General features: G+C 36.2%; 1 protein-coding gene across 13 annotated transcripts in view; it reads right to left on the bottom strand.

Annotated features, from left to right (window-relative positions):
- CDKL5 (cyclin dependent kinase like 5) overlaps positions 1 to 24862 on the bottom strand; it is a 212744-nt gene that overhangs the window by 43167 nt on the left and 144715 nt on the right. For all 13 annotated transcript variants that reach the window (XM_038586967.1, XM_038586972.1, XM_038586964.1 and 10 more), the window contains 6 exons: positions 21175 to 21311; positions 16837 to 16957; positions 14844 to 14903; positions 11951 to 12041; positions 7194 to 7383; positions 1936 to 2016 (listed from right to left, as the gene is read on the bottom strand). In XM_038586967.1, the coding sequence (XP_038442895.1) occupies positions 1936 to 2016; positions 7194 to 7383; positions 11951 to 12041; positions 14844 to 14903; positions 16837 to 16957; positions 21175 to 21311 (680 nt within the window). The remainder of the gene's footprint in view (positions 1 to 1935; positions 2017 to 7193; positions 7384 to 11950; positions 12042 to 14843; positions 14904 to 16836; positions 16958 to 21174; positions 21312 to 24862) is intronic.

The following is a 24862-nucleotide window of genomic DNA, read 5'->3' as shown; positions in this document are numbered from 1 at the left end:
CTAACAAATCTGTTTTAGAGAATGGCACAGAGATATATTTCTTCATGAAAGGATAAATGAGGTTATTTACTTTTCAAATTTACTTTAAAAATAGCTGAAAGACAAAGGAATCATTCTATTTATACTACATTCAATAACAAGTCAATATTAATCTTTGGTGAGAGAACTCAGAATTGTGATTTCCAGGAGTGGGGAGGCACATGGGTATACAGCCAGGGAGGGGGTCATAAAGAGGCTTCTAGGGTGTTAATAATTTTCTCGATTTCAGTCTTGATGTGGTTAAATGAATACGTTTACATTCTAAAAACTAACTGAAATGTATATATAATTTGCATACCTTATAAATATACATTTCAATTGAAATGTTTACTTAATGTTAAAAAATTTGAGGCTAAATATGTTAAATTGGAATTAGATTGTATAATTTCCAAATTGGTAACAATACAGAAAGATTCCAGTTATCTTTGTACTTTTATCTGTGCTAGATTTTACCAATGACACTTGGTAATTAGGTTTGGTAATGATTTAACCAAAAAAAGTTTAGTTATCTTTTTTAAAAAAAACAAAAGGCAGAAAACATGAAATTGTATTTAATTCAGTTCTTTGTCTTTACCCTATTTACATTTTTTAAGTTACTGAATCATTAAGCCCTGATAAATATTGATTGTGTGAAAGAACATATTGACGAAATCCAACTGATTTAAGAGATAATTTATGCCTAATTAACACGAAAGACCCTTGAGGGCTATCTTTTTAACAGCACCTCTCAATCTGTGTTCAGAATACCAGTACTGTAGAGTTATTTTTTAAAAAGTATTGAGTATTAAAAAAAAAAAAAGTATTGAGTATTTATTTAATTAAACTTGGGAACTGTTGAGCGAGACATAAATGCTTCTTTACTGTGGGATTTCTGAAAGCCTTTATAAATTAATGAATGTTGTGAATCTCTACAAAAGGTTATGTGGTATGTATTCTTTCTAAAAAGCCATGTCCCCTCCCCCACTATTACCCCCACACCAATTTGCACGCAGGAACATAGTTTAAAGCACAGCAACGTTCTGAGAGTGCTGCTCAGCAATTCCCAACTGTGCTACGTATACCTTTAGAGACTCTGTGCATAATGTAACCTCCTCTCATTTTGAACAATAAGCTACATGGGCATAAAATAAAATTGATCCATTAACAACTATTTTTTGAAGGTCTACTATCAAACAACCAGCACCAGCTTATGTACTGGCTGGCTATGAGGAAAGCTACGGAAACAGGAAAAACTGGTTCTCACTCAAGAGGTTGTCTGCCTAATGAGGATGAAAAGCTTAAATAAAAAACTGTGAGAATGTTTTAAGCAGTGCAGAGCAGGAAAACTTTCTGGATGAGGGCAGGAGCATGAGGAGGCATGCTCAGGTGTGGTAGTAGCAGTGATCCTGCTGTGGCCCAAAAAAAAAAAAAAGCCAGAAAGAACCCAATCATCAGGGAAAGAAGAAGCCAAGTTAGAAAAAGAGAAGAACTAGGTTCACTTACAAAATAATCCTATGAGAGGCCTCTGATATCAAGTTTAAAAAAAAAATTAGAATCTCTTTTCTTTCAACTTTCATTTTAAGATTTGTTTTGAAATGTTATTACTATGCAGCTCTTCAATGCTGAATAAATTTTTAAATTATTTATTATTTATATTTAAATCGTTATTATTCTATCCATTTTAGGAATGTAATTGAGGTATCTTATGGCCCTATCTACATGGAATGTTATAAAACTAGGTACTGCTTCTATTTTAAATAAATTGCATGCTTTTAACATAACATAGTCCCCCATTACTACTATACATCTATTAACAAAATACATGTATTTTACAAAAGCAGGCTCTGATCACATGAAAACACAAAAAAACTCATAAACCAAAAGACATTTTATACAGACAATATCAACTTGTCCCACCTTCATTAAGTCAAGTAAGACGCTATTTAGAATTCCAAGGTATCTTCTCTCCAATGTCTGAGGATGGTTAACAGCTGGAAACTGTAAGAACAACAGGAGAGGAGTGTCAGCACATGGGGAGTGGGATCCATGTGCATGTACTGTGAGTGCTGGAAAAGGTAGCAAAAAAACAGACATTATTGCTCTAGTGCCAAAGTCAAATTTATTTCCTATGCCTATTACTTTTGTGTCTAGGTATTTGAGGTAAGGATTAAAAGGATTGGGTGTTAAGTAACAGAAAATGTGCAGGTGAAAGAGAATATTAAATCTAGTCAGACAATGAAGCATGTAAAACAAACCTAACTATAAAAATTTGAGACTGTATTTATACAGTTTACACAGTACTGTATGTTTATATAGACAATTCAGTTATAATATACTTTATACAGAATTTGTCTGCTTGCACAGACAATTCGTAAGCCTTTGTTACAACATCATTTACTCCTGAAAATTAGAGAAGTAAAATAAAAAGAGAGAGAGAGAAGGCAGAAGCAAGTACTTAAAAGGCCACAGAAATGGAAATAGTGAATTCAGATACATGTTCTAGCATTGCTTTTATTTTATTTTTAAGATTTTATTTATTTATTCATGAGAGACACAGAGAGAGGCAGAGACACAGGCAGAGGGAGAAGCAGTCTCTCTGTGGGGAGCCCGATGCAGAACTCGATCCCAGGACCCCTGGATCACGCCCCAGGCTGAAGGCAGACACTCAACCACTGAGCCACCCAGATGCTCCTATCATTGCTTTTAAAATACTCTTTTAATGACCTATTTTCAATTCCTTGCTTTATATAAGTTGGAACAGGAGACAAACAGTCTCCTAAATTAATAAATGCCTTTTTAAATAAAATGAGGGGAGGAGATCAAATTTATTTAGGTGCTCTGTCCTCTCTACCACCTCACATTTTGCAACATCTAAGTAGATGAATAAGTAATAGAGCCTGATGCCATGTACTCCCTCGCAATAGGAAGGCTCTTTTGCTTTTAATACGTTATTTTCTTTATACCAACATAAGAGTATTTCAAAGTACTAGAATCCTTAAACGTGTTAAATACGTGGATGGGAGGACTAGTTATGGAGGAAAATTTTCAAACAAGGCCCTTAAGTCATGATTATGACATTATCTGCACACTGTGCTAGGGATGGCCAGAGATACTGCATATGGGTCAGAACTAAACCTTGCACTGAAGGTGCAACTTGCCACAGTTGGCTAGGACAGCAATCAGCACTGAAGTGTACAGTCAAAAATTCTACTTGAGGGTTGGAGAAAGGAGAGACCAAGGCAATTTGCAGCTGGAGAAAAAAAGAATCCATAGACAATATTTGAACTAGGTTTTAAAAGATAAGTAAAATGTGGTGACAGAGAAAAGTAGGACAGCACCCCAGACAGAGGAAGTAGAAGGAATACATGAACTTAACACAGACACAGGCAAACCTATAACTAATTACAGAGCGATGCTATACAAGGCATGGTAGCAATTCTTCTTATTATTTTAGAGATGAAGAAGGTGACAATCAAAAAGTTCAAGTAACTGATTCAAGGCAGGTTACGTAATTAAAAAGCAGAACTAATATTTGCACCCAGGTCTATAATTCAAACCCACACTCTTTCTGAACCTAGGCACCTCTCTCAAGGGAGGTTTTTTTGGATGTTGTTGGAGTATTAAATATCAGCCCAAAGAAAGACACCTGTCATGCTGTGATAAACAACTCTGTACTGCTACGTTGTAATTAATATTTTGCTTATGAGGTCTATCTTATGCTACCAGATGTTCCTTTCTTTCTTCAGAAGTAACATTTCATTGATAAGAAAATTAATGAAGAGAGTGAAAAGGTATTAAAAATATTATGATAAAAAATGACCAAACTAACTTTAAAAAATTAATTTATATGCTTTTGAATGAAATCTACCATTCTCATGTGATAATTCAACAAATAACCAAAACTCAAGCATGGAAGTTTAAATTATATCCCAATGAGTAGCTTCTCTTTCTTTCTTAATCATTTGAACAATACAACACAACAAGAGCACATCTTTAATGAGCACTTACTATGTGTCAGGCAGTGGTCTGGGCATGTTACAGATAATACTTAACCTTCACAACAACCCCATCAGGTAGTACTTCTGTTATCAGCATTTTCTACATGAAGAAATAGAGGCACAAGAAGCTTGCCAAAGTCATTCATGTAGGAAATATGGAGCCAGGCTTTGCACCCCAGCAGTCTGACTCCAGAATCTATGTCCTAGACTATGGGACATCGATCGCTACTTTTTCTAAATAAAGCATACCAATAGAGCAACATCTTGTTGACTTTCCAATCCCTACACAACTGAATCGAAATGCCAATAACACTAGACCGGTCGCCAGTGAGTCTGTGTCTCATGGAAGTTCCAGTTCACACGTCCTACATGCTTGGCCATCTGTCGCAGATATTCTCCAACAGAATGATAAAGGAAGACATTTCCCTCAAATGACGTTGCTAAGCCTCCAAAAAGATTAACCTAATTTAGTTAAAATACCACAAACACTTTCAGACCAAATTGTAAAAATATTAACGTTTATAAAAATCAAAGTGTCATGGAAGCAGCAATTTCTCTGACGGTTATTTATAAGCAGTGTTGTCATGTGGTATCCAGCATCTTATAGATAATACTATTCAGTGAGGAGGTCTGTGAACAAAACAGACCACACACAAATGAGGGAATGAGATCCTTCGTTTGGCCTATCTAACACAAATGCTACTCATTCTTCATATCCATTATAAACTTCCAATCTTCTATAAATCTTTCTCCAGTGAATCCAGCCAATTATGACTTCTAATTTTCCAGAATGTTTAACCCTCTTGTGGTCTCAGCCATATTGAGAGATGTTTTAGAAAACAGTGTAATGCACTAAAGAATGAAGTTTTTTATTATATACCAGGCTTTATGATGTTATATTGCTTTCCAATTATTTCATGTGCAAACGTCTTAATTCTTTGGCTCATTTACAAGTTATTAAGGCTAGGTACTATTACACATCTGTTTACACTCTCTTCAGGCAATCAGCATGGAGTCTCTTTAACCAGGCATAGAACAGGAAGCCAACAGGGCCAGCTTGATGTTCCAGAAGTTACAGTTAAAATCCTGAGGTCAGATATTCAATCACTGAATACTATTCAACCTTGTAGGCACTACTCTAGATGTGCTATGAATATAATGGCAGACATGATAGTTCATTTCCTCAAGGAATTCATCAGTTCAGCGAGGATACATATATAATTTTTGAAAACAGCTATTTAAAAGAGATGGCAATGAATGCTACCAGAGCACAGAAAGGGGAGTCACCCACTCCTTGGAAGAGTCTGGAAGGACTTCCGGGAGTGAGAATACTTGACCTCAGTCTGGGGAAAGGAGGAGGAAGAGCTTTCCAGGAAGTAGAGCGAGTACTAGGAGCATCACAGAAATGAAAATACAGAACTGTAGAAGCAACATGTCAAGGAAATGGTGAGAAGTTCAATATGTTAAGTAGGGGGCAATGGTGGGAACAAGTAGCAGACAAGGCTGGAGGGCTAAGAGCAAGGGGTTCTTAATGCTACCTCCTAATGTAAGCAATCCCGTTGAGGCTTTCAAACCCAAAGGAGACAGAACTGAATGTGCAATTTGAGGGAAGATTATTCCAAATGCAATGTGAAAAGAATGAAGACAGAAAGTTGGAGAGAGGAGTTTAGGAGTAGTCAATAAGTTCAGGTAAAACCTGCTAAGGGTGAAAGAAGCATTAGAGATAGAGAGAAGGGAGGCTCAGTTGAGCTTGAGTGCTGACGACACAAACTGGCTCAATGTATCATTCAAGTATTCACTGAGTCCCTAACTAGATGTGCTGGACTCTACTACAGATGCTGGAAATACAGTGAAAAAACAGACGATTTCTGCCATTGGGGAGCTTATACTCTAGTAGTTGAGAATTTGACAGTTGATAATTAACAAATAAACAACACATCTACATACTAGGGTAAGTGCTAGGATAGAAAAAAAGAAGGGTGGTGCTAAGTAAGGGAGACACTAGGAAGATGATGGGGGCAGTATGCTGGTGGCATCAAAGAGGGGGACATTCTTGGAGGGGAGACTTAAAAAGTGAGAAGGGATCGTGCAACAGAAGCACTTTCCCAGGAGAAAGAGCGACAAATCCCAAATCCCTGAAGATGAAAAAAATCTTAAAATGCTTATAGTAGTCAAAAAAAAAAAAAAAAAAAAAAAAAGACAAGTTGTGGTGAGAGCTTGGAGAGAGAAAGAGAAGCAGCCACTATGTTGTGTGCTCATGTGTGAGGAGGGTTTGTTCTTCAAAGTGAAATGAACTGAGGTCCAGAAAGTCAAAAGAAAAATGAAGTGTTCTGCAAATGTCAAGAAAACATGGTTTGGGGACCATGTGTTTAAAAGAAAGGAAGTGGCGGTTTTATAGTTCTCACAATGGTCACCAATCAGCATGTTAGCCCAGAGTAGTTGTAAACAAAAAAGTAGCTTTTGGGGTAGATGGCAAAAGTAGCTCTTGGGATAGATAGGCAAAAGTAGTTTTTGCCTATAGGTAGGCAGCCTATATCTGGATACTCTAATAAAGTGCCTCTGCAAGTTGCTTGTCTCTCATTTGGGGAAAGTTTATATCTTAAGGCCCTTTTCAGTATATTCCCTGAAAACAAGTTTTATACAAAGTTGGCAAGTCCAGAAAAGGCTGCCCAAGACAATATACTAGTTTGAAGTGCTTCACTGATGCTTCACTGTCAACAGACAAGAAATAGCTTCTAGAACACAACCTTTAAATCTATAGAATGCAAGTATTCATAGTCTCCCTCAAATCATTGCAAATATGTTTGTTCAAATAAGCAACAGTCATTTATACATTTTTATATCTCTTGAGGATGCTTAATATTTTACAGAAAGCAACATTCTGAGATAACCAACGTGTAGAATATGATAATGCATATGCTAGAAGAGGGTTTGAAAATTTGGAACTTATAAACTAGGAAAAACATTAGCAGTTCCCACTTTCAAATTCAGACTACTTCTTAAAATTCACAAATACTATATAAGATTCAAAAATAAAATATTATAATGGGGATTATAAACATTGTATTGGGAAAGGGAATAGTATTCGATGGATAGCTTAGCATTCCATTGTGCAACGAACAATGATTTAAATACTGCTGTATTGATTCCATTTGGACTTTTAGTAAAGCCTCTTACCCGGAGCCCATGGAATCGAGGATTACTGTAGAAGAGCTTCATCTGTTCAGATGGAAGTGGTCCTAGCACCTTCTGAATAGTAAAAAGTTGGTCGATTTCGCTCTCTCCAGGAAATAAAGGCTGTCCATCGCTAAGCTCCCCAAGAATACAGCCCACTGACCACATATCTACAGACTTTCCATAAGGAGCTCTGAAAAGCAAATGGAGAGATTATCTTGGCAAATGAAGAAGAAATACATTTTAATAACTTCCAAATTATTTTGAGCAGATTCAAAATTTAAAGCAATTTGTGTATTTAAGGAATTAAAAATGAGGCTGAAGAAAAGGAATTATGGATATCCAAGTAAAATTCAGAGCACAAGTAAATAAATCTATGCTAATAAAACCATCAGTTTAATAACAATTTAGTTAGTATACACTAAGTTGAAGTCTATTCACCTCTGGGCATATTTTGAACATGAATGGCTTAATAAACCCTAATACAGTGCACATGAGTCTGATGAGTTAACATTTCACTTGGAAAATCAAATACTCCCAGGAAATGCATTTTCTAGGTAATTATCCTTTAGCTCTTGAAATGTCAAAAAGTTATACCTCATCCATTTTTTGAGTTCAGACTATTAAAATGTAACTATTGGCTCACGTGTCTTCTTAAACAATAAACATTGAATATTATTTAACTTTTGATTGTATAGAATCACGATTTCTAATACCTAGGGTGGTCTAAGCTCTATTGTATTATTTACCTGAAACTATTTGTACCCTGTGTATATGGCGCTTTATGATAATTATTTGCCTCAAAGCATTTTTTTCCATTTCCTTAGGGGTTTACAGCTCTCCACTTGGATCTGAGTTTACGAGAAGGCTTTAGGAGTGTTACTATTATTAATAAGTGGAGACTATATGTGAAAACCTAAGTACTCCAAAAATGCTTTATATGTATGCCCCAGTATCTATAGCCTTAGGTTAAATTATATGTGGCAGATTAAGAAACCATATTTTCTTTAGTTTCAAATACAAATAATCCAAGTTTTAAGAATGAAAAGCCAAGGGATGCCTGGGTGGCTCAGTGGTTAAGCATCTGCCTTTCGGCTCAAGGCATGATCCTGGAGTCCTGGGATCGAGTCCCATTATTAGGCTCCCTGCATGGAGCCTGCTTCTCCCTCTGCCTATGTCTGTCTGTCTGTCTGTCTCTCTCCGTCTCTCGTGAATAAATAAATAAAATCTTAAAAAAAAAAAAAAAAAGAAAGAATAGAAAGCCAAGGGTGCCTGGGTAACTCAGTTGGCTAGGTGTCTAACCCTTTTCTTCAGCTCAGGTCATGCATGATCTCAGGGTTGTGGGATTAAGCCCCATGTCAGGCTCCATGCTGAGCATGAAGGCTGCTTAAGATTCTTTCTCTCCTTCTGCCCCTCCCCTCCTCATGTTCATGTTTCTCTAAAGAAATTAAAAAGATAAGAGAAAATAAAGTATCTGAAAAAAAAATATGGGATGAAATTCTAGAATGCTATAATGACACAGCAGTAATACAAAACTTTTAATACTCTAAATTAAAGCACTGTTAACAGTATACAGAATATGTTTCTAGGACAATAAATCACTACAACTGTAAGTCAGTATTTTATTTATCTCATTTCCTTCCCACAAAAACCTAAGGACCATATTAGGAAACTTCATGTAGACTTTTTTGGTAGCTTGTTGAGGAGGAAAGGATACTGATATTTCTTTAATATCTGTACAAAAGAAAAAACCTTGTGCTAGATGGAGAAACTTAGGGAAAATTTCTACATAACCAAATCGCACTATTTTTCTTCTGTCAATGGATGTGAATAATTTATGCAGCTGGAACTATTTTGAATGTCAAGGACAAAATCTTGAGAATGTACAAAAATGTACATTTTTAATGTTAACCAAATATCAACAGATTTCAACGGGATTTTTACACAAATAATATGGTTCTTCAACTAGTACTTGACAATCATTTAATTAGCAATATATAATTTGGCTCAAATTAATTGAAGTTGCAATTTACTTTTGGTAGCTCCCACACATTTCTAAACATAACTGCTGTTTTCTGACAGGTATTATTAGGCAGCAAATACTCTCTGAAGGTCTGCAATAAGGCTGTCCTCAGAATGAACTCCTTGGGGCCATTGTATAGACAAAACTATATTATAAAAAGTCCTCTACCATAATTGAATCCTCAGATGGTGTTCTAAGAATGATCTACTTCATACTCATTTCTTCTTTGGCAAATCTGCCCAGTAAACTCAAACTCCAATTCCTCCCAAAAGAAAAGGGACTATGCATCCAAGTAAGTCCAGACAGAAGTACACAGAAAAAGAAACAAAGACAATCACAAAAGAAAATCAACCCTAAAACCAAGTTTAAAAATTAGCACAGAAATTCCAAAATCTATCCACACAAAGAGAGATACTAAAGTGACTAACCACATTTATTTCCCAAGATAAAGCAAGCTATTGATTTTTTTTAAAGTAAAGCTTTCAATAACTGATATCAACAATTCGTATAGGTTCTATGTCAACAATGAATCAAGAATTACAACCAGATGGTTAATAGACACTGGGAAGGGCACCTGGGTGGCTTAGTAGTTGAGCGTCTGCCTTTGGCTCAGGTTGTGATCCCGGAGTCCCAGGACTGAGTCCTGCATCAGTCTCCCTGAAAGGAGTCTACTTCTCTCTCTGCCTATGTCTCTGCCTCTCTCTCTCTGTGTCTTTCATGAATAAATAAATAAAATACTAAAAAAAAAAGAAAAAAAAATACACACTGGGAAATTGTGAACATCAAAATAAACCTTCAGTGAGTAACTTAAACATAATCATCATGATCTTCAACAAAAGGAAATTTATATTCCTACTATATAAAAAAGTATCTTTTTAAAAAAGATTTTATTTATTTATTTGACAGAGAGAGAGAGAGAGAGAACATGAGTAGGGGAGCAGTAGAGGGAAAGGGAGAAGCAGGGTCCCTGCTGAGCAGGGAGCTCGATGCAGGGTTCGATCCCAGGACCCTGGGATCATGACCTGAGCCAAAGGCAGACATTTAACTGATTGAGCCACCCAGGCACCCCAAAAAGTATCTTTTAAAAATTAAATTTCTTGGGGCACCTGGGTGGCTCAGTTGGTTGAGTGTCTGACTCTTGATTTCTTTTTTTTTTAAATAATAAATTTATTTTTTATTGGTGTTCAATTTGCCAACATACAGAATAACACCCAGTGCTCATCCTGTCAAGTGCCCTCCTCAGTGCTCACCACCCAGTCACCCCCACGCCCCTGACTCTTGATTTCTGTTCAGGTCATGAGATCAAGCCCTGAGTCAGGCTCCAAAACCAGCACAGAGTCTGTTTGAGATTCTCTCTTCCTATCCCTCTACTCCGCTCCCTACTCAAGCTCTCTCTTTAAACAAACACATAAATAAAATCTTTAAAAATTACATTTCTCATATCCCCCAGATACACATTTGGTGCACTAAAGAGATGAAACCTATAATTAGAGCACTGGTCATCATTACCACCATATCTCATTTTATTTGTAGAATGTGCATTCTTTTTCCATTCTTGGATGGTCCCAAAGAAGTAAATACAATATAGGGAAAATAAGAAAATATTACAAATAAGGTGAGTAGAGGATTATTCATATAACTGTGATTGAGTTCAGGAGGATAGGCTCCTTCTTAGGCTCTCAAGTTAAAACATACTAAAAAGAAAAAAAGAATCTTATCAGAAAATCCTTTTCTGGGGTTAACAGATGAAAGAGCATTTAAAGTGGAAGGAAGGGGCAGCCCAGGTGGCTCAGCGGTTTAGCACCACCTTCAGCCCAGGGCGTGATCCTGGAGACCCGGGATCGAGTCCCACGTCGGGCTCCCTGCATGGAGCCTGCTTCTCCCTCTGCCTGTGTCTCTGCCTCTCTCTGTGTGTGTCTCTCATGAATAAATAAATAAATAAAATCTTAAAAAAAAAATAAAGTAGAAGGAAGGGTGGGCACAAAGTGGATGGATGTGATGTTGCTGAGAAAATCATCAAAGCAGTGTGTTTGAATAGTCATTTGCCATCAAACAGGATTTCTCTATTCAGAAGAAAATTGGCAATTGGTTCAGTATTTACATCATGTTTCTAGCAACGTGGCTGGATATAAGAGACACTTGATAAGTATTTGCTGAATTAATTAATTAATGAACAAACCAACAGACAGGCCAGGCCTCCCAACAGGAGGTTGAGTTTATTTCTTTATCCCTTGAGTCAGGGCCTGGTCATGTAACAAGCTTTGGCCAATGAGACAAAAGCCATGCAAACAGAGGCTTGAAAACTACTTTTGCTTTTGGGGCTTGCCCTCTTGCTGCAAGAAATTTTTCAGTTATCACATGAAGCAACTTGGATGAGTGTCTATGGAACGGAGATGGTCTGTTCCAGCTGAAGCCTCGTAAACCCACCAGCTAGACTCCAGATGATCTGCTGGCTGACTGTAGCTACCTGAGTGATTCCCATTGAGACCAATGGATTGAGGAACAATCCAGCTGAACTTCAATTACTGACTTCCCCAAAACACTGGTACCTAGAATTCTGAGCAAATAAAATGGTGTTTGTTTTACATCACTAAGTTTTTTGGGTGGATTGTTACACTGCAATTGGTAACTGGTATTTGATTAACTAAAGATCTTATCTTTCATACATGATCCCTAAGCTAATGATATACGATCAGAAAATATATAAATGTCATTTTATTTAGGGACGGTAACTCACCCAAGTAAGAGTTCTGGGGACCGATACCACCTGGTGGCCACATATTCTGTATAATTAGCATTATTGCCTTCTGATAGATTCCGAGCAAAACCTGAAAGACAGAAAAACCCAAAGGTATAGCTTTGAAAAATAAATAATAACTTCATGTTGGTAAAGTATTTCAGTGTTAGTAATATTTTAAAGGAACATCAAAAGAACATAATGACTGGTAATGAATGGGCTGTTTACTAATGGCACCTTCAATTATTTTACTAATTGACATTCATATGTCAATTAAAAGAATAATTTAAGAATACACTAAATTAATATTAATATTTTCTTATTTAGAAAGAATATTTAGTGTATTCACTATTAATATTTTCTTATTTAGAAAGAATAGTGTATTCACTAAAAAAAGTCAGTTGCCTCCTATACTAAAGAAATCCATATTTTTGAAGTCATCACATGCTTTTATAAGCATTCAGAGCATATTTTTAAGTCAGCTCTCTCAATAAATGCAAATTTTAGGAACAAAATGAAGTCCCCACAAGAGCTCAAGTCAAAGCTAAAATACCCTGTCATAGATGGCCATTATATTCCAATATGTGGGACTTAACACAGTATTTGTAGATCTATAATTGCTGATCAATTCTAGCCATTGTATAAAGAACTAATGATTGACAAAGATGGAAACTAAGCAGGCCAAAATTATTTTCATCTCCTAATATAACTGAGAAGCATATTAGGGGTATCTTAATTACTTATAGACTCTAATCATTATTTTCCCTTTAAACCCTCACACAAGGTTTTGGGGTCTAAAAATAAGCCAGTAGGTAAGCTAATTACCCATCTAGCTCGCCAAAAGCATACAGATAGTCACAGAGAACCAGAACATTAAAATCAGGGGTAAAAATTAAGGTGTTTGTCAGTTTTGAAAAGCAGAAAATAGTGTTTCTTAAAATGGAGGAATAAAAAATAAAAACAACCACAGCAAAAAACAAAGCCTGAACTTCAGTTAATCAATGCTTCATTGTAAGGCATATTTGGAAGAAATATTCCTATTTTCAAATGAGATTCTTCAAGCTAGACAAAGGAGCTCCATGCCCTGGGAGGGAAAGCAGTTCGGAAGTCCTCATTGAGTATGCTAGGGCACAGAGTACCACATGCAGTGCTGCCATGTGAAACCTCCTTATCACTTAAAATTGTCTTTCTTTAAGAAATGATGTTGGGGGTGCCTGGGTAGTTCAGCTGGTTAAGCATCTGACTCTTGATTTCGGCTTAGGTCATGATATCGATATCCTGGGATCAAGCCCTAAGTCTGTCTCCGTACTCAGTGGGAAATCTGCTTGAGGATTTTCTTTCTCCTTTAACCACCCCCCCGCCACATGCACACACACTCGCTCGCACTCTCTCCCCCCCTAAAATAAATAAATAAATCTTTTTTAAAAAAGAAAGAAAGAAAGAAATGATGCCAGTCCAAGGATATCCTTTTCCTATTATCAACCATTCTATAGGTATCTTTTTTGTATTTATAACTTGCTTACAAATTTCAGTAATTTGTGTGTTTAAGCAGATCACCAATCCATAAAATCATGGAAGAACAGTAAAGGGCATATGAGGTGCACAAAATCTCAGTGTTTGGTGGTAACACAATTATTGATAGGAAGCCAGAAATAGAACCAGAAATACTTCTGAAAATCACAATGCTAAGAAAGTGCTAAAAATGTCAAGGTCAAAATCTTCTAAATAATTATATTTTGGTATTTTTTTATTCTCCTAAGCACTTTATAAGATGTTTAACATCTAGCAGATTAAAAAAAAAACATATAGCAGGATTCTTCTTTGCAACATTCTTTATAAAGTATGAAAAAATTTAAGTCCTTTAAAACATTTTTCCCCAGGCAAACAGGTTCATAACACTCAAATTCCTTACAAATACTGAGTGAAAACAATTATACATGCCTTTAATAGCTACACTAGACAAATCTGGTCATTCACACAGTGCATTCTCTAGCTTCCATTTCTCATTTGTTTGACCCATCTACAAGATACTAAACTAACATATTTAATGAAAGGCAATGCATTCTCTTTTATACATAGAGGTTTACATCATATTTATGATTATACTTGGATATATGAAAAATAACATTAAAAAAAAAATCAAGGTTTCTTCAGCATATGGATTAGACAGAAGATTTTCTTAAGGTGATCCAGAACTTAAACACCCTAATTTATAGTTTTAAAACTTTTGTACATTATTTTAACTTAAATAGCACTTAATACAGTTTTATATACATGGAAAAGAATGCACAATTTTCTACTAGGATTGAGTACAACTCAAAAGCTTCCTAATATGCTCAACCAGGAGCTGAGATATTACACATCAATTACTAATCTTATTCATTAAACATCTGAGGGGAATAAATGGAATTGTTCTAAAAGTGTCTTTGACTCTTACAAGTATGTAATTATTGCATATACAGGATACATATGTATTTACCTTGGCATATTATTAGTGTTCATGATTATACCTAAAATAATTTCTATCAATGATTATTACAATATTTAAAAAATATTCTTTCATCCTACTCAAAACAGAAGTCATAGTGGTATTTCATAGAAAATTAGTTTTCTGGAGTCATTAAGAACTGGGCTTATGAATACATGCACGTGCATCTATTTGCTTTGCATTCTCATTAAACAAATACTGCCTTATGAATTTTTTTTAAATGTAGACAACACTATGCAGAGTACAGTATTCTCCCAGCAATCGATTTTTCAACATATGATGTAATAGAATATTCCTCTGCTAGTTTAAGTCAAAACATTAAAAAATACTTTTAATAAGCCTTTAAAAGCTACTTGTTATATTAAATTAATTCTACTTACAGGGCTCAATTTCTTTTTAACTTACCAAAATCACACAGTTTCAAAACATCATTGTGGCTGATTAAGAGATTTTCTGGCTTTATATCTGAAATATAAAGATGAAGAAACAATTATTAAAAAATGTTCCATGGACTGCTGATTGATACTATTGGTCACTATAATGGCACCTAATTAGAAATATCCAGAGTAAGGTGAATAGAAACCTATAGCAATGAAAAGCAGGGTAACACATTTTATACTGGTACATTAAAGTTTCAACTAATTTCTTTTTGAGAAACATGAAGACCCACAATTTAAGAAATATTTTTCCCTTTAAATCTTAAAGGTATTAATGGGATTTCTGAAAGGAATTTAAGAATCACTGAATCTAGACCACCATGTTTCAAGGAACTATTCTACTTTATAAAATATTAGTAACATAAATTTTTGGAGATAGGATATTAAAAAAAAAAGGTTTACACCCACAAAATACCTTAAAAACACATTTAAGTAGCTAGAATTATATTTACTAGAAAAAAAAACTTCATAAAAATAGAATTTCTGTTGTGATTTTCTACATAATGTCTATATTTACATATCTCTTTAGCTTTCCTGTGTGGTTCACAATTATAAATGTCTAATGCTGAAGTTATACTGCATGAGTCAAGAAAAGACTTCTCATTTTTTCCGTGGATCTTCAGAAGATGTGGTGGGAGCTGAGTAGAAATACACAGAAAATGCTATTTAATTCCTGCCTTGGGAGGCACCTCACAATACTATTTTTAGAGTAACCATCATCTCATCTCTATCAGATGGCAGAGGTGAAAATGGAAAAAGGGAAGAGATGGGAGTAAAATCTGCAGAGAATCATGGTTTCTACTGCTAATTCACAACCATTGATTTATTACTATACACTTAACCAAATCACAGGATCACTTTAGAAATGTAGCTAGCTCAGTTCCTTATTAATAGCTTCATGTTATAGTATAGATTGTTATTAGAATAGATATTAGATATGCAGTTGACTCGGAGATCTATCTATACCACCAACAACCTTGATAAGGTAACTGGTATGAAAGTCAAATCCAAGAGAAATATAAACTATCTTTTTCTAGACATTTTCTAGACTTTTTCTAATAGGAGTTGGCATTCTTCACATGACCTTTAAGCTATTCTTAAAGTGAGACTATTTTTAAAGTGACATCCTTTTGTGCATGTATAGGTGAATTAAAATGTAGTATTCATTTATCTGATAATTCAGAGACCAGAAGTACATACTGTAACATTTTCTGATAAACAGCTTCTGGCTTCATTATTTTATCAATATGTGTCCCATTATTGTAAAACTCTGCAATTTAAGATAGATTATCAGGAGAAGATAAACTGCATAAAGTCAAGGACTGTGCTGAGAAAGTAATTGCCCTTTTATTACTATAAACCACCCACCTCACAGCAATAAAGGACAAAACAGTTTACAGAAGCATACTCATGACCTTTATGCAAGGTTGATCATATCTACAACTTGCAATGGGCACTTTTCACTAATGGGTAGGGAAATTCAGGAAGTTAAAGTATATACTAGAGGTGGTTGGTCTAAGAGGGAATGAAAGGTGACTGTCAAGGGCAGGAAGTCAGTGACCACCTTTAAAGCCTTATTCTGGGTGGTTTCACATTACCTGCAGGACCAAAAGGCAACAGAGAACATCCCTTTGTTCTTTTAACTCCAAGGAAACTTCACAGTTCCTATTTGTTGAGTTCTTTATATCCCTAGGCATTTCTAAAGTTGAGAATAGATCTTGTTATACAAACAAAGATCTCACTATAATATCCAAATAAACTTGTCAGTCCATCCTTTTGGTGATACAGAAGGAGACTTGAAAGGTAAATGACATATCATATCCTGTACTTTCAAAATGTATTCAATTTAAATGGAACATCAATGCCCATGGAAATATTCTTAAGATAATAATGTATAAAATATTTCATTGTTAATTCTGATATTTTCTTAATATTTTCCATTTCAAAAATTCCATACTTACCTCTATGGACAATATCATTCTTATGGCACCAGTGAATAGCTTTGATTAGCTGATAGATATAACTTTTAACCTTTTCAGGTGGAACCCCATTTGGCATTTCTTCCAGCAATTCAAGCATATTCTAAAAATTAAATAGGGAGTCATTAATCTCCACAAATTACGCAGGCCCATAAATCATGTATTAACAATTTAAAAAAGCATCTTGGATGATAATTCACCCAATGCACAGCATGCATTTTTAAGAACTGTTTTGTTTTCCATTTACTATCTTTTTCATGCAGAAGTAGGATACTGTATTAAATCAAAGTTCTCTTTTAAGAGAAATTCCATTCTACTCCCCAGTGCTGCCCAAATAATAACCCTGGTACTTTCCACTCTCCCTAAAACCTTCCACACATCACTTTAGAATAGTTTCAAGTGGAAAGCAATACAAAGTAGAGATAAGATGCTGTACTGTATAAAGGAGGGGAGAAACAGTCATTTTAACACAGTGCACTATGCATGTTTAATAGAAACCTGCAGTAAAATCAAGCCTTGAAAATATTTCTGGAACACCTGGAAAATATTCTTAAAAGAAAATGATCCTTATGATTAGAAGTGATCCATGCAATCAGTACAAAAATTAAGACAGGCTGGAAAATGCTGTTGAAATAAACACAGATAGATCCCAAACAAATCAAGTTTCGAAACTTAGAGTCAGAGACTGTATTTATGTTAATATGTAATGGGATTATTAACTGTATTTATGTTAATATGTAATGGGATTATTATTATTTTTAAATGAATATTTTATACTGCTCAGTTTTGACTCAAAATATGATAAATATTAATAGATAAAACCCACATAAATAATCTCTTAGGGTTTCCAAAATAATGTTGAGTGTAGGCGTCGCAAGACCAAAAAGTTAGAAAACCTGGTTTGCTTAATACAACCTCACAATTTTGTTCCCACCAGTCAAGCTGCATACATACAATCAGCTGCTTGTTTATAACACTCTCGTACCTATTATAACAGATGCACTTGTTATTTTAATACCATTAAATATCATATAAACCAATGAAATAATGTTTTAAATAAAGAGAGTTGCTGTTTATAAGAAAAACAAAGTTTAATACTTCAGAAAGACTTAATAAAGGAAAGCCACTAAACATACTGCTGTCTAATCAAATGTGAGTGCAACAACTATAAAACGCTGACAGGGAACAGGTAATGATGGTGATAAGAATTCTGCACTGAGATTGCTTTACAATGTTTTTAAGCTTTTGCTTCACTTTAAAGATGCTCTCGCAGGCTATGATAGTTGATGCATTATGGATATGATGTATTTAAGAAAGACTTGTCAGAACTCCAATCAGAAGACAGATACTCAAAAGGCCTTGACCTGACTTCTAAAGAGTAGTAAATGAATATATATTGATCTATTATAAGTTAAAATGTTTGAAGTATGTTTCATTTTTAAATGATTCTCCATTTAAATTGCCTTTTTCAATTAACAAATGCATAGGAAGTCCCAAATGCACGCATGGAATAGAAAGTAAGTTGTATGTCTCATTTCATATTACGCTCTAAATTGATCAGTGGCAGAAAAGAATGTCTCTCAATATCCATTCTTCCCTTAGCCCATAGTAATACAATTTGTAAGTAGATGCATAGGTGCTCAGAATGAAGAGTACATTTCCCCTCTGCCTTGCAGCTAGGGTGGCCATGAAACTAAGTCCTGGCCAATGGGAGGTGATAGCTGGAGCCTCCTTTTGACCTTGAGAACAAGAGCCACATCTCAGGGGTGGTAGAGTGGAAAGGCAGAAGGAAATTTCTATTTTGTTTAAGTCACTGTAATTGTATATCTCTGTAAAAACTCCTACCCTTTAAGAGCATCGTTTTCTTGCCCTCTTGAGACTGTCAATCATTAGGCACTGCCACTGATGGGAGGTCACCTTCTACTGAAAAACCACAGGGTCAAGGCAAGAACCACCAGACTGGGGGACACAAGACAGAAGCTCTGGTAGCAGCTCTGCCAATTATCTGCAGAGAGATCTCACATGGGACAAATTGGTACACAGAAGTGATTTCTCCATTTGTTCTTATTAAATTGTTATTAATCATGAACCATCACCCTGAGCAGAACAGAAATAAAAAAGACAAACTGAAATAGATCTGTCAGAATTTCATTACTTGGCAGTGAAAATCGTAAATTTCATGATTATTCTTGACAACTAAAAAATAATATAGGGGATCCCTGGGTGGCTCAGTGGTTTAGCGCCTGCCTTTGGCCTAGGGCTCAATCCTGGAGTCCCAGGATCGAGTCCCACATCGGCTCCCGGCATGGAGCCTGTTTTTCCCTCCTCCTGTGTCTCTGCCTCTCTCTCTCTCTTTCTATGTCTATCATAAATAAATAAATAAATAAATCTTAAAAAAAATAACATAAAAGAGCTTCTGATTTTTACAGCAATCCTTTTTTATAAATATCAAATTTTAGTTTAATTTTGGTGGGGAAAGTCCCTTAGGAAAATACGTAAATTGACATAGAAATAGAAAACTTTAGGGGAACCTGGGTGGCTCAGTTGGTTAGGCATCCGACTCTTGATTTTGTCTCAGGTCATGGTCTCAGGGTTGTGGGATCAAGCTCCGTGTTGGGGTCCACACTGGGTGTGGAGCCTGCTTGAGATTCTCTCTCTCTCCCTCTTCCCCTTCCCACCCTCAAAATAACAGTGTTTTAAAATGACAAAGAAACTTAAAATACTCTTCAAGTCTTGCTTGAAATGAAATTACTATGTACATTTATTTTCATTAGAAAACTAATTTGTAAAAGCTGAATTAATTCAAAAGCCACATTCCTGGTCCATCATCTTGGCAATGCTGCTTTTTATTTTGTAATAATGATAATGATGGTGATGACACTGTCATTTATGACATGGAAAGCACCTGGCAAACATAATGCTCTCCAGTATTCATCTTCTGTAGAAAGCCTCATATTATCATGTAGAAATTCCTCGTTTTATCATGCAGATTCCCATAAAGACATGTACTCAAGAAGTGAAATCTAATAAAAGTAATAATTTTTATTGTTTAAATAGCAGGAAATTAGGAGCCACATACTCATTTATTAAGAAAACCTCTAAAAGGTCCATCTGAGTTCTGCCTCTCTCTCTATATCTCTCATGACTAAATAAATAAAAGCTTTTAAAAAATAAAAAAAATAGGGATGCCTAGGTGGCTCAGCAGTTGAGCCTCTGCCTTTGGCTCAAGGCATGATCCCACTGTCCCAGGATCGAGTCCCACATCGGGCATCCTGCATGGAGCCTGCTTCTCCCTCTGCCTATGTCTCTGCCTCTCTCTGTGTGTCTCTCATGAATAAACAAATAAAATCCTTAAAAAAAATAAAAATAATGAATGAATGAATGAATGAACGAATGGTCCATCTGGCTCCAGTTTATTCTACTCTTGTCAAGGTAATTATTTCAATTTTGGACAATAACCAACCACTATAGGGCAGCTGCCCCCAAAGAAACTCAGACACATGTATTGATTACCGTAGTATACATTTGCCCCTAGGCCATACATCATTAAAATTGTCACTAATAGTTAACCAATTAAAAAAAAAATACTAAAGCAAGTATGCAGACAATTTGAACTGTGTGTACTTTTCCGATTTTCTCCTGAGCTTCCAATTCCTTATTTGTGGCCTCATCTACCTACTCAAGCCTCACCTTATGCCTCCTGGCACATCTTCTTCCCTCAAAACCAGAACACTGGCAATTCACTAAAGTGGGCTCCATGAGCCCAGTCATTTGCCACCCTAGGTCTGATTTAGGCAGCCATCCTATGCTTGCAGGCTGCCTTCCACACCTCTGTCATTCTATGTCATCACTGTCAACTTACTTATCTCTCCCTCAGAGGCCTTGCCTAGGTTTAATTTAAATAAACCAAGCCTAAAAATTACTTGTTGAACACAGATTCTAAAATATCAGAAGCCAAATTAATTCACTGTTGAAATTTAAGATGATCTCTGTACAGTTAAATTCCACAAAATAATTCAATGTATTTCAGGGCTTCTAATGATTATGGATAATAATTCCATTTTTAAAATACTGAGATTATGAGTACATTGACAAATCACACCAGATAATAATGCTTCCTTGAATAGTGTCAGAAACAACCCTAAATAAAAGAATCAGGCTGGGGTGCCTGGCTGGCTTAGTCGGTAAGACATGTGACTCTTGATCTCAGGGTTGTGAGTTCAAGCCACATGCTAGGTGTAGAAATTACTTATAAAAATTTTTAAAAAGTAAAACAAACAAACAAAAAGCAAATTTCCATACTATCAATTAGTGACTTACTTTTTCAACATACTCAAACACCAAGTACAATTTCCCCCTCCGACGAAAGGCTTCCTTCAGCTCCACGATGTTTTCTTGCTTGAGAGTACGAAGCATTTTAAGCTCTCGTAAAGTCGTTTCCTTGACTTCTTCATTTTCTAGAATGTAAACAATGGTGAATAGAGTAAAATTAAAGCTTTCAAGTTACTGTTCAAAAAATTCCAAGAACAGCAAAAACATACCAATTCCATTTTCCACTTTGAGTACTTCTGCATAAGAAGTTCAAGGATGTAAGATTAAATATCACATTTTCTTGTTGAAAGGATCAAGAATTAGCAACTTACAGAAGAAAAAGCTTACTTGACCAGCATGAACCTAATTTTCTGCTTGTGTTTTCTTATACTGCGTATTGCAAAGTATATGTATAAACACAGACTTACAGATATGACTTATGAATTCACTGTCATTTTCATTCTAACACTACATACTAAGAAAGGTGGAGTTTAAAAGGGTAAAGAACAATCATCTGTATTAGTGTGCAGAGGAGCCTCTATGCAGCATCTGAAGCAGCTGATGTTTTTAACTTTGGCCTGAAGTTTTGGCTCAAAAGAGCATTTCATTCCTCAAGCTGCATGTGAGTCACCTCAGTGTGCAGAGGTCATGTACCAGGCACCCACAGTGCAGCCACAGTCAAGTTGCAGGGATTTCTAAGAGTGTCTGATCTCTCTGAACAGCAGCTGCTATAGGTTCCTGTTGTCTTTCTGTGGTATGTGCATCTGTCCAACCCAGATGGTGTAGCCGTACTGGGATAGAGAACTTATGCTGAACCAATATAGCCTTCCATATTGTCAATTTCACTCATGATAGTCCCAACAGGCGGGAGGAAGGACAGAAGTCACATTAACTCTAATGGATGAATGGGGAGGGGAGTAAGGAAGGTAATACTTTATTTTAAATGAGTTTTTATGATACCTTTAGATTTAGCCTGGAAACTCTAACTACCATGTTTACATATGGAATACAGGTTCATAATCCTTTACCTGCAATTTCAAAACTCAGTCTAAAAACTGAACACTTTTTCCAAGTTTATGGCAAATCTCTTTAAAAGTAAAACCTGAACTGACATGAGACCACTTATATTGTGTATCCCACTTACTTATGAACATTAATATGTTTGCTTTAGAAATAGTACCTGGTTACAAGGTGCTAAAGTAGCATGCCATATTTCCATTCTAAAACCCAAGAGTTATAAATTCTAAAACACATTTGTCCCCAAGGTTTGGAGTCAAGAGTCAAAATCCTAGCTCAAGACTCTAAGTTTTTTGACTCTCAGGTTCAGGCACATCTAACCTCCCTTAGGTTCAGGGAGGAAGAAAATGGAGTTTGGGGATGAAGGTAAGAAAGATGAAAATGCCTTCTAGGAAGAAATGCTTCCCAACCAAGATACACAAGAGAAAAGGGGCTAAATGGGGCTAGAGGGAGAGCAAAGGTTCTAAATTAGGTGCCAGGAATACTTCTCAGATTATTTTCTATCCTAGTCCATCTTCCAGCCCCTGTTCAAATTGAGTTAAAAGAATAAAGAGATAGTAATAAAAGCAGGGGCCTTGTAGCACCAGAATACCTGTAATAAACAGGGAACATAAAATCAACACTCCTTTGTCAACTGGTTACACAAGTGAAATATTTTCCCTACTTCAGCAAAAGCATAACAAAACAATAACTATTGAAGAACCCTAGAGCAGAGATTAGTAAAGGAGAGAGAAAGATACTGCCTACCAGAAAGCAAGAACTCATAACAAAGGCCAACAGTGGCATAAGCAGTGAGCTAGCTCAGCCCACACCAGGGGGTCAACTGGGAACTGGGGAGTCACAGGCTCCCATCAGGGGAAAAGAACATGACACTGTGGGGGCCACCTGGCAGTATAGGGAATGTATGAGATGTGATCAGGGGACTTCCCAAAGAGGCTTAGAGTATCGTAGTGGGACAGAGGTCCAGATGTTTTACAAATTGGGGCTAAGTGGTATTTTGTGGCTTTTAGAATTGCTAACACCTAGGGAAGACTAGAAAGCCTTTAATCTTGTGAGGAAGGCTAACCTACTTCTCTGCTATCCCATCTGAATTACTTTCAAGACTGGGGTAATCAAAGTAAATATATCTCTAACACAAAGAATGTCACACAGGTCTCAATACAAAGCAAACAATCTTCTAACAAGGAAATAATTCAACACAAATATACTGATTACTCGTGGTCTGGTTCCGGTCTGCTTTTCCATCCCCATCTTATATCCTTCCTTCCTCTGCCTCATGTTAGTCTTTCACTTCCTAAAATAGCCCCAACTCTATTTTTTCAACCTTACAGCCTTTGAACTTGTTCCTTCTGCCTAGAACTTGCATTCTAGAGCCCAGACTCCCTGCAGGGCTGGCTCCTCTTCAGGTTTCAGTTTAAATGGTGCTCCTCACCAGCTTTGCCCAGAAAAATAAACTAAAGCAGGCCTCCATCCCTATTATTCCTTATCACACTACTCTGAACTTTTCTGACAGAGACTTTCTCACCATTTTTATTTATAGATTCCTTTGCTCATGGATTTACTGTCTGTGTGGCTACCTCTGCTAAACCAAGAGCTCTCAGAGGACAGGCCCAAGTTTTGTTGTTCAGCAATACATACTCAGCCACCTAGGATTGTACCTGGCACGAAGAAGGGATCAATAAATATTTCTGACATGAATGCTTCCATTGGTGTCATAGAAAAACCTTCACTCACATGTAACTAGGTCTCATTCCTTTAAAACATGGGAAGCAGCAATATGATGGCAAGCAAGGGGCACTTCACCCTTTTAGTTCTGAGTACAATGCTTTCAATCTTCTCTCTAGAATGTTGAGAGGGCAGCTTTTCAGGCAGTAAGACAAACTAAATTTATTTTCCTCTATTCATCTCCATTTCTGATTGTCTTGACAATATGTGATTATAAAAAATGGAGTCTCCAAAAAACAGAAAGCACGAAGGGTCAAGAACACATATATATTTAACCATTCATTAACAACATCCATAAGCTCTGCTGGAGCTGGGTACAAATGAATGTTGCAACTAAGTCAAAAGTAAATACAGCTGGTGTATCTTTTCTAGTCAAATGCTTGGTGAATTCTTGGCACCCGAAAAGCAACTGAAAAAAGGGAGCTTTGTATTATTAGCAACTTGTGGAAGTTTCACTTTGCTAACAGATAGAGCCACCTCAGAATGGCTAAAGTAGAATGGCTTTAGAAAAAGGAACATTGAAGCAGGGTTTGGAAGAGTTTGGATCCTGTTCACGAACCAACACTGCGACATATGATGTTGGGCAAGCCACTTAACTTTTCATTCATAAAGTAACTAAATAATGGGCACCCTTCCCACCCACACACAGATTTTAAAAATCCCATGGCTTTTTCCAAATCTAATAATGATTTCTTTCCATTAAAACCTCATTGAGGGGTGTCTGGGTGGCTCAGTCAGTGAAGCATCTGCCTTTAGCTCAGGTCATGATCTTGGTCCTGGGATCAAGCCTCAAGTCAGGCTCCCTGCTCAGCGAGGAGTCTGCTTCTCCCTCTGCCCTTCCCCCTGATCATGATCTCTCTCTCTCTCTCTCTCAAATAAATAAAATCTTATAAAAAAATTTCATTGATTATGAATATAAACCTCCCTGAATTTTGCTACATTGTTATATGGACAT

This window comes from Canis lupus, chromosome X (genome assembly GCF_011100685.1).
Source record: "Canis lupus familiaris isolate Mischka breed German Shepherd chromosome X, alternate assembly UU_Cfam_GSD_1.0, whole genome shotgun sequence".
Taxonomy (NCBI): Eukaryota; Metazoa; Chordata; class Mammalia; order Carnivora; family Canidae; genus Canis; species Canis lupus.
Note: the sequence above shows the minus strand (reverse complement) of the source record. Positions and strands in the feature narration are given on the sequence as shown.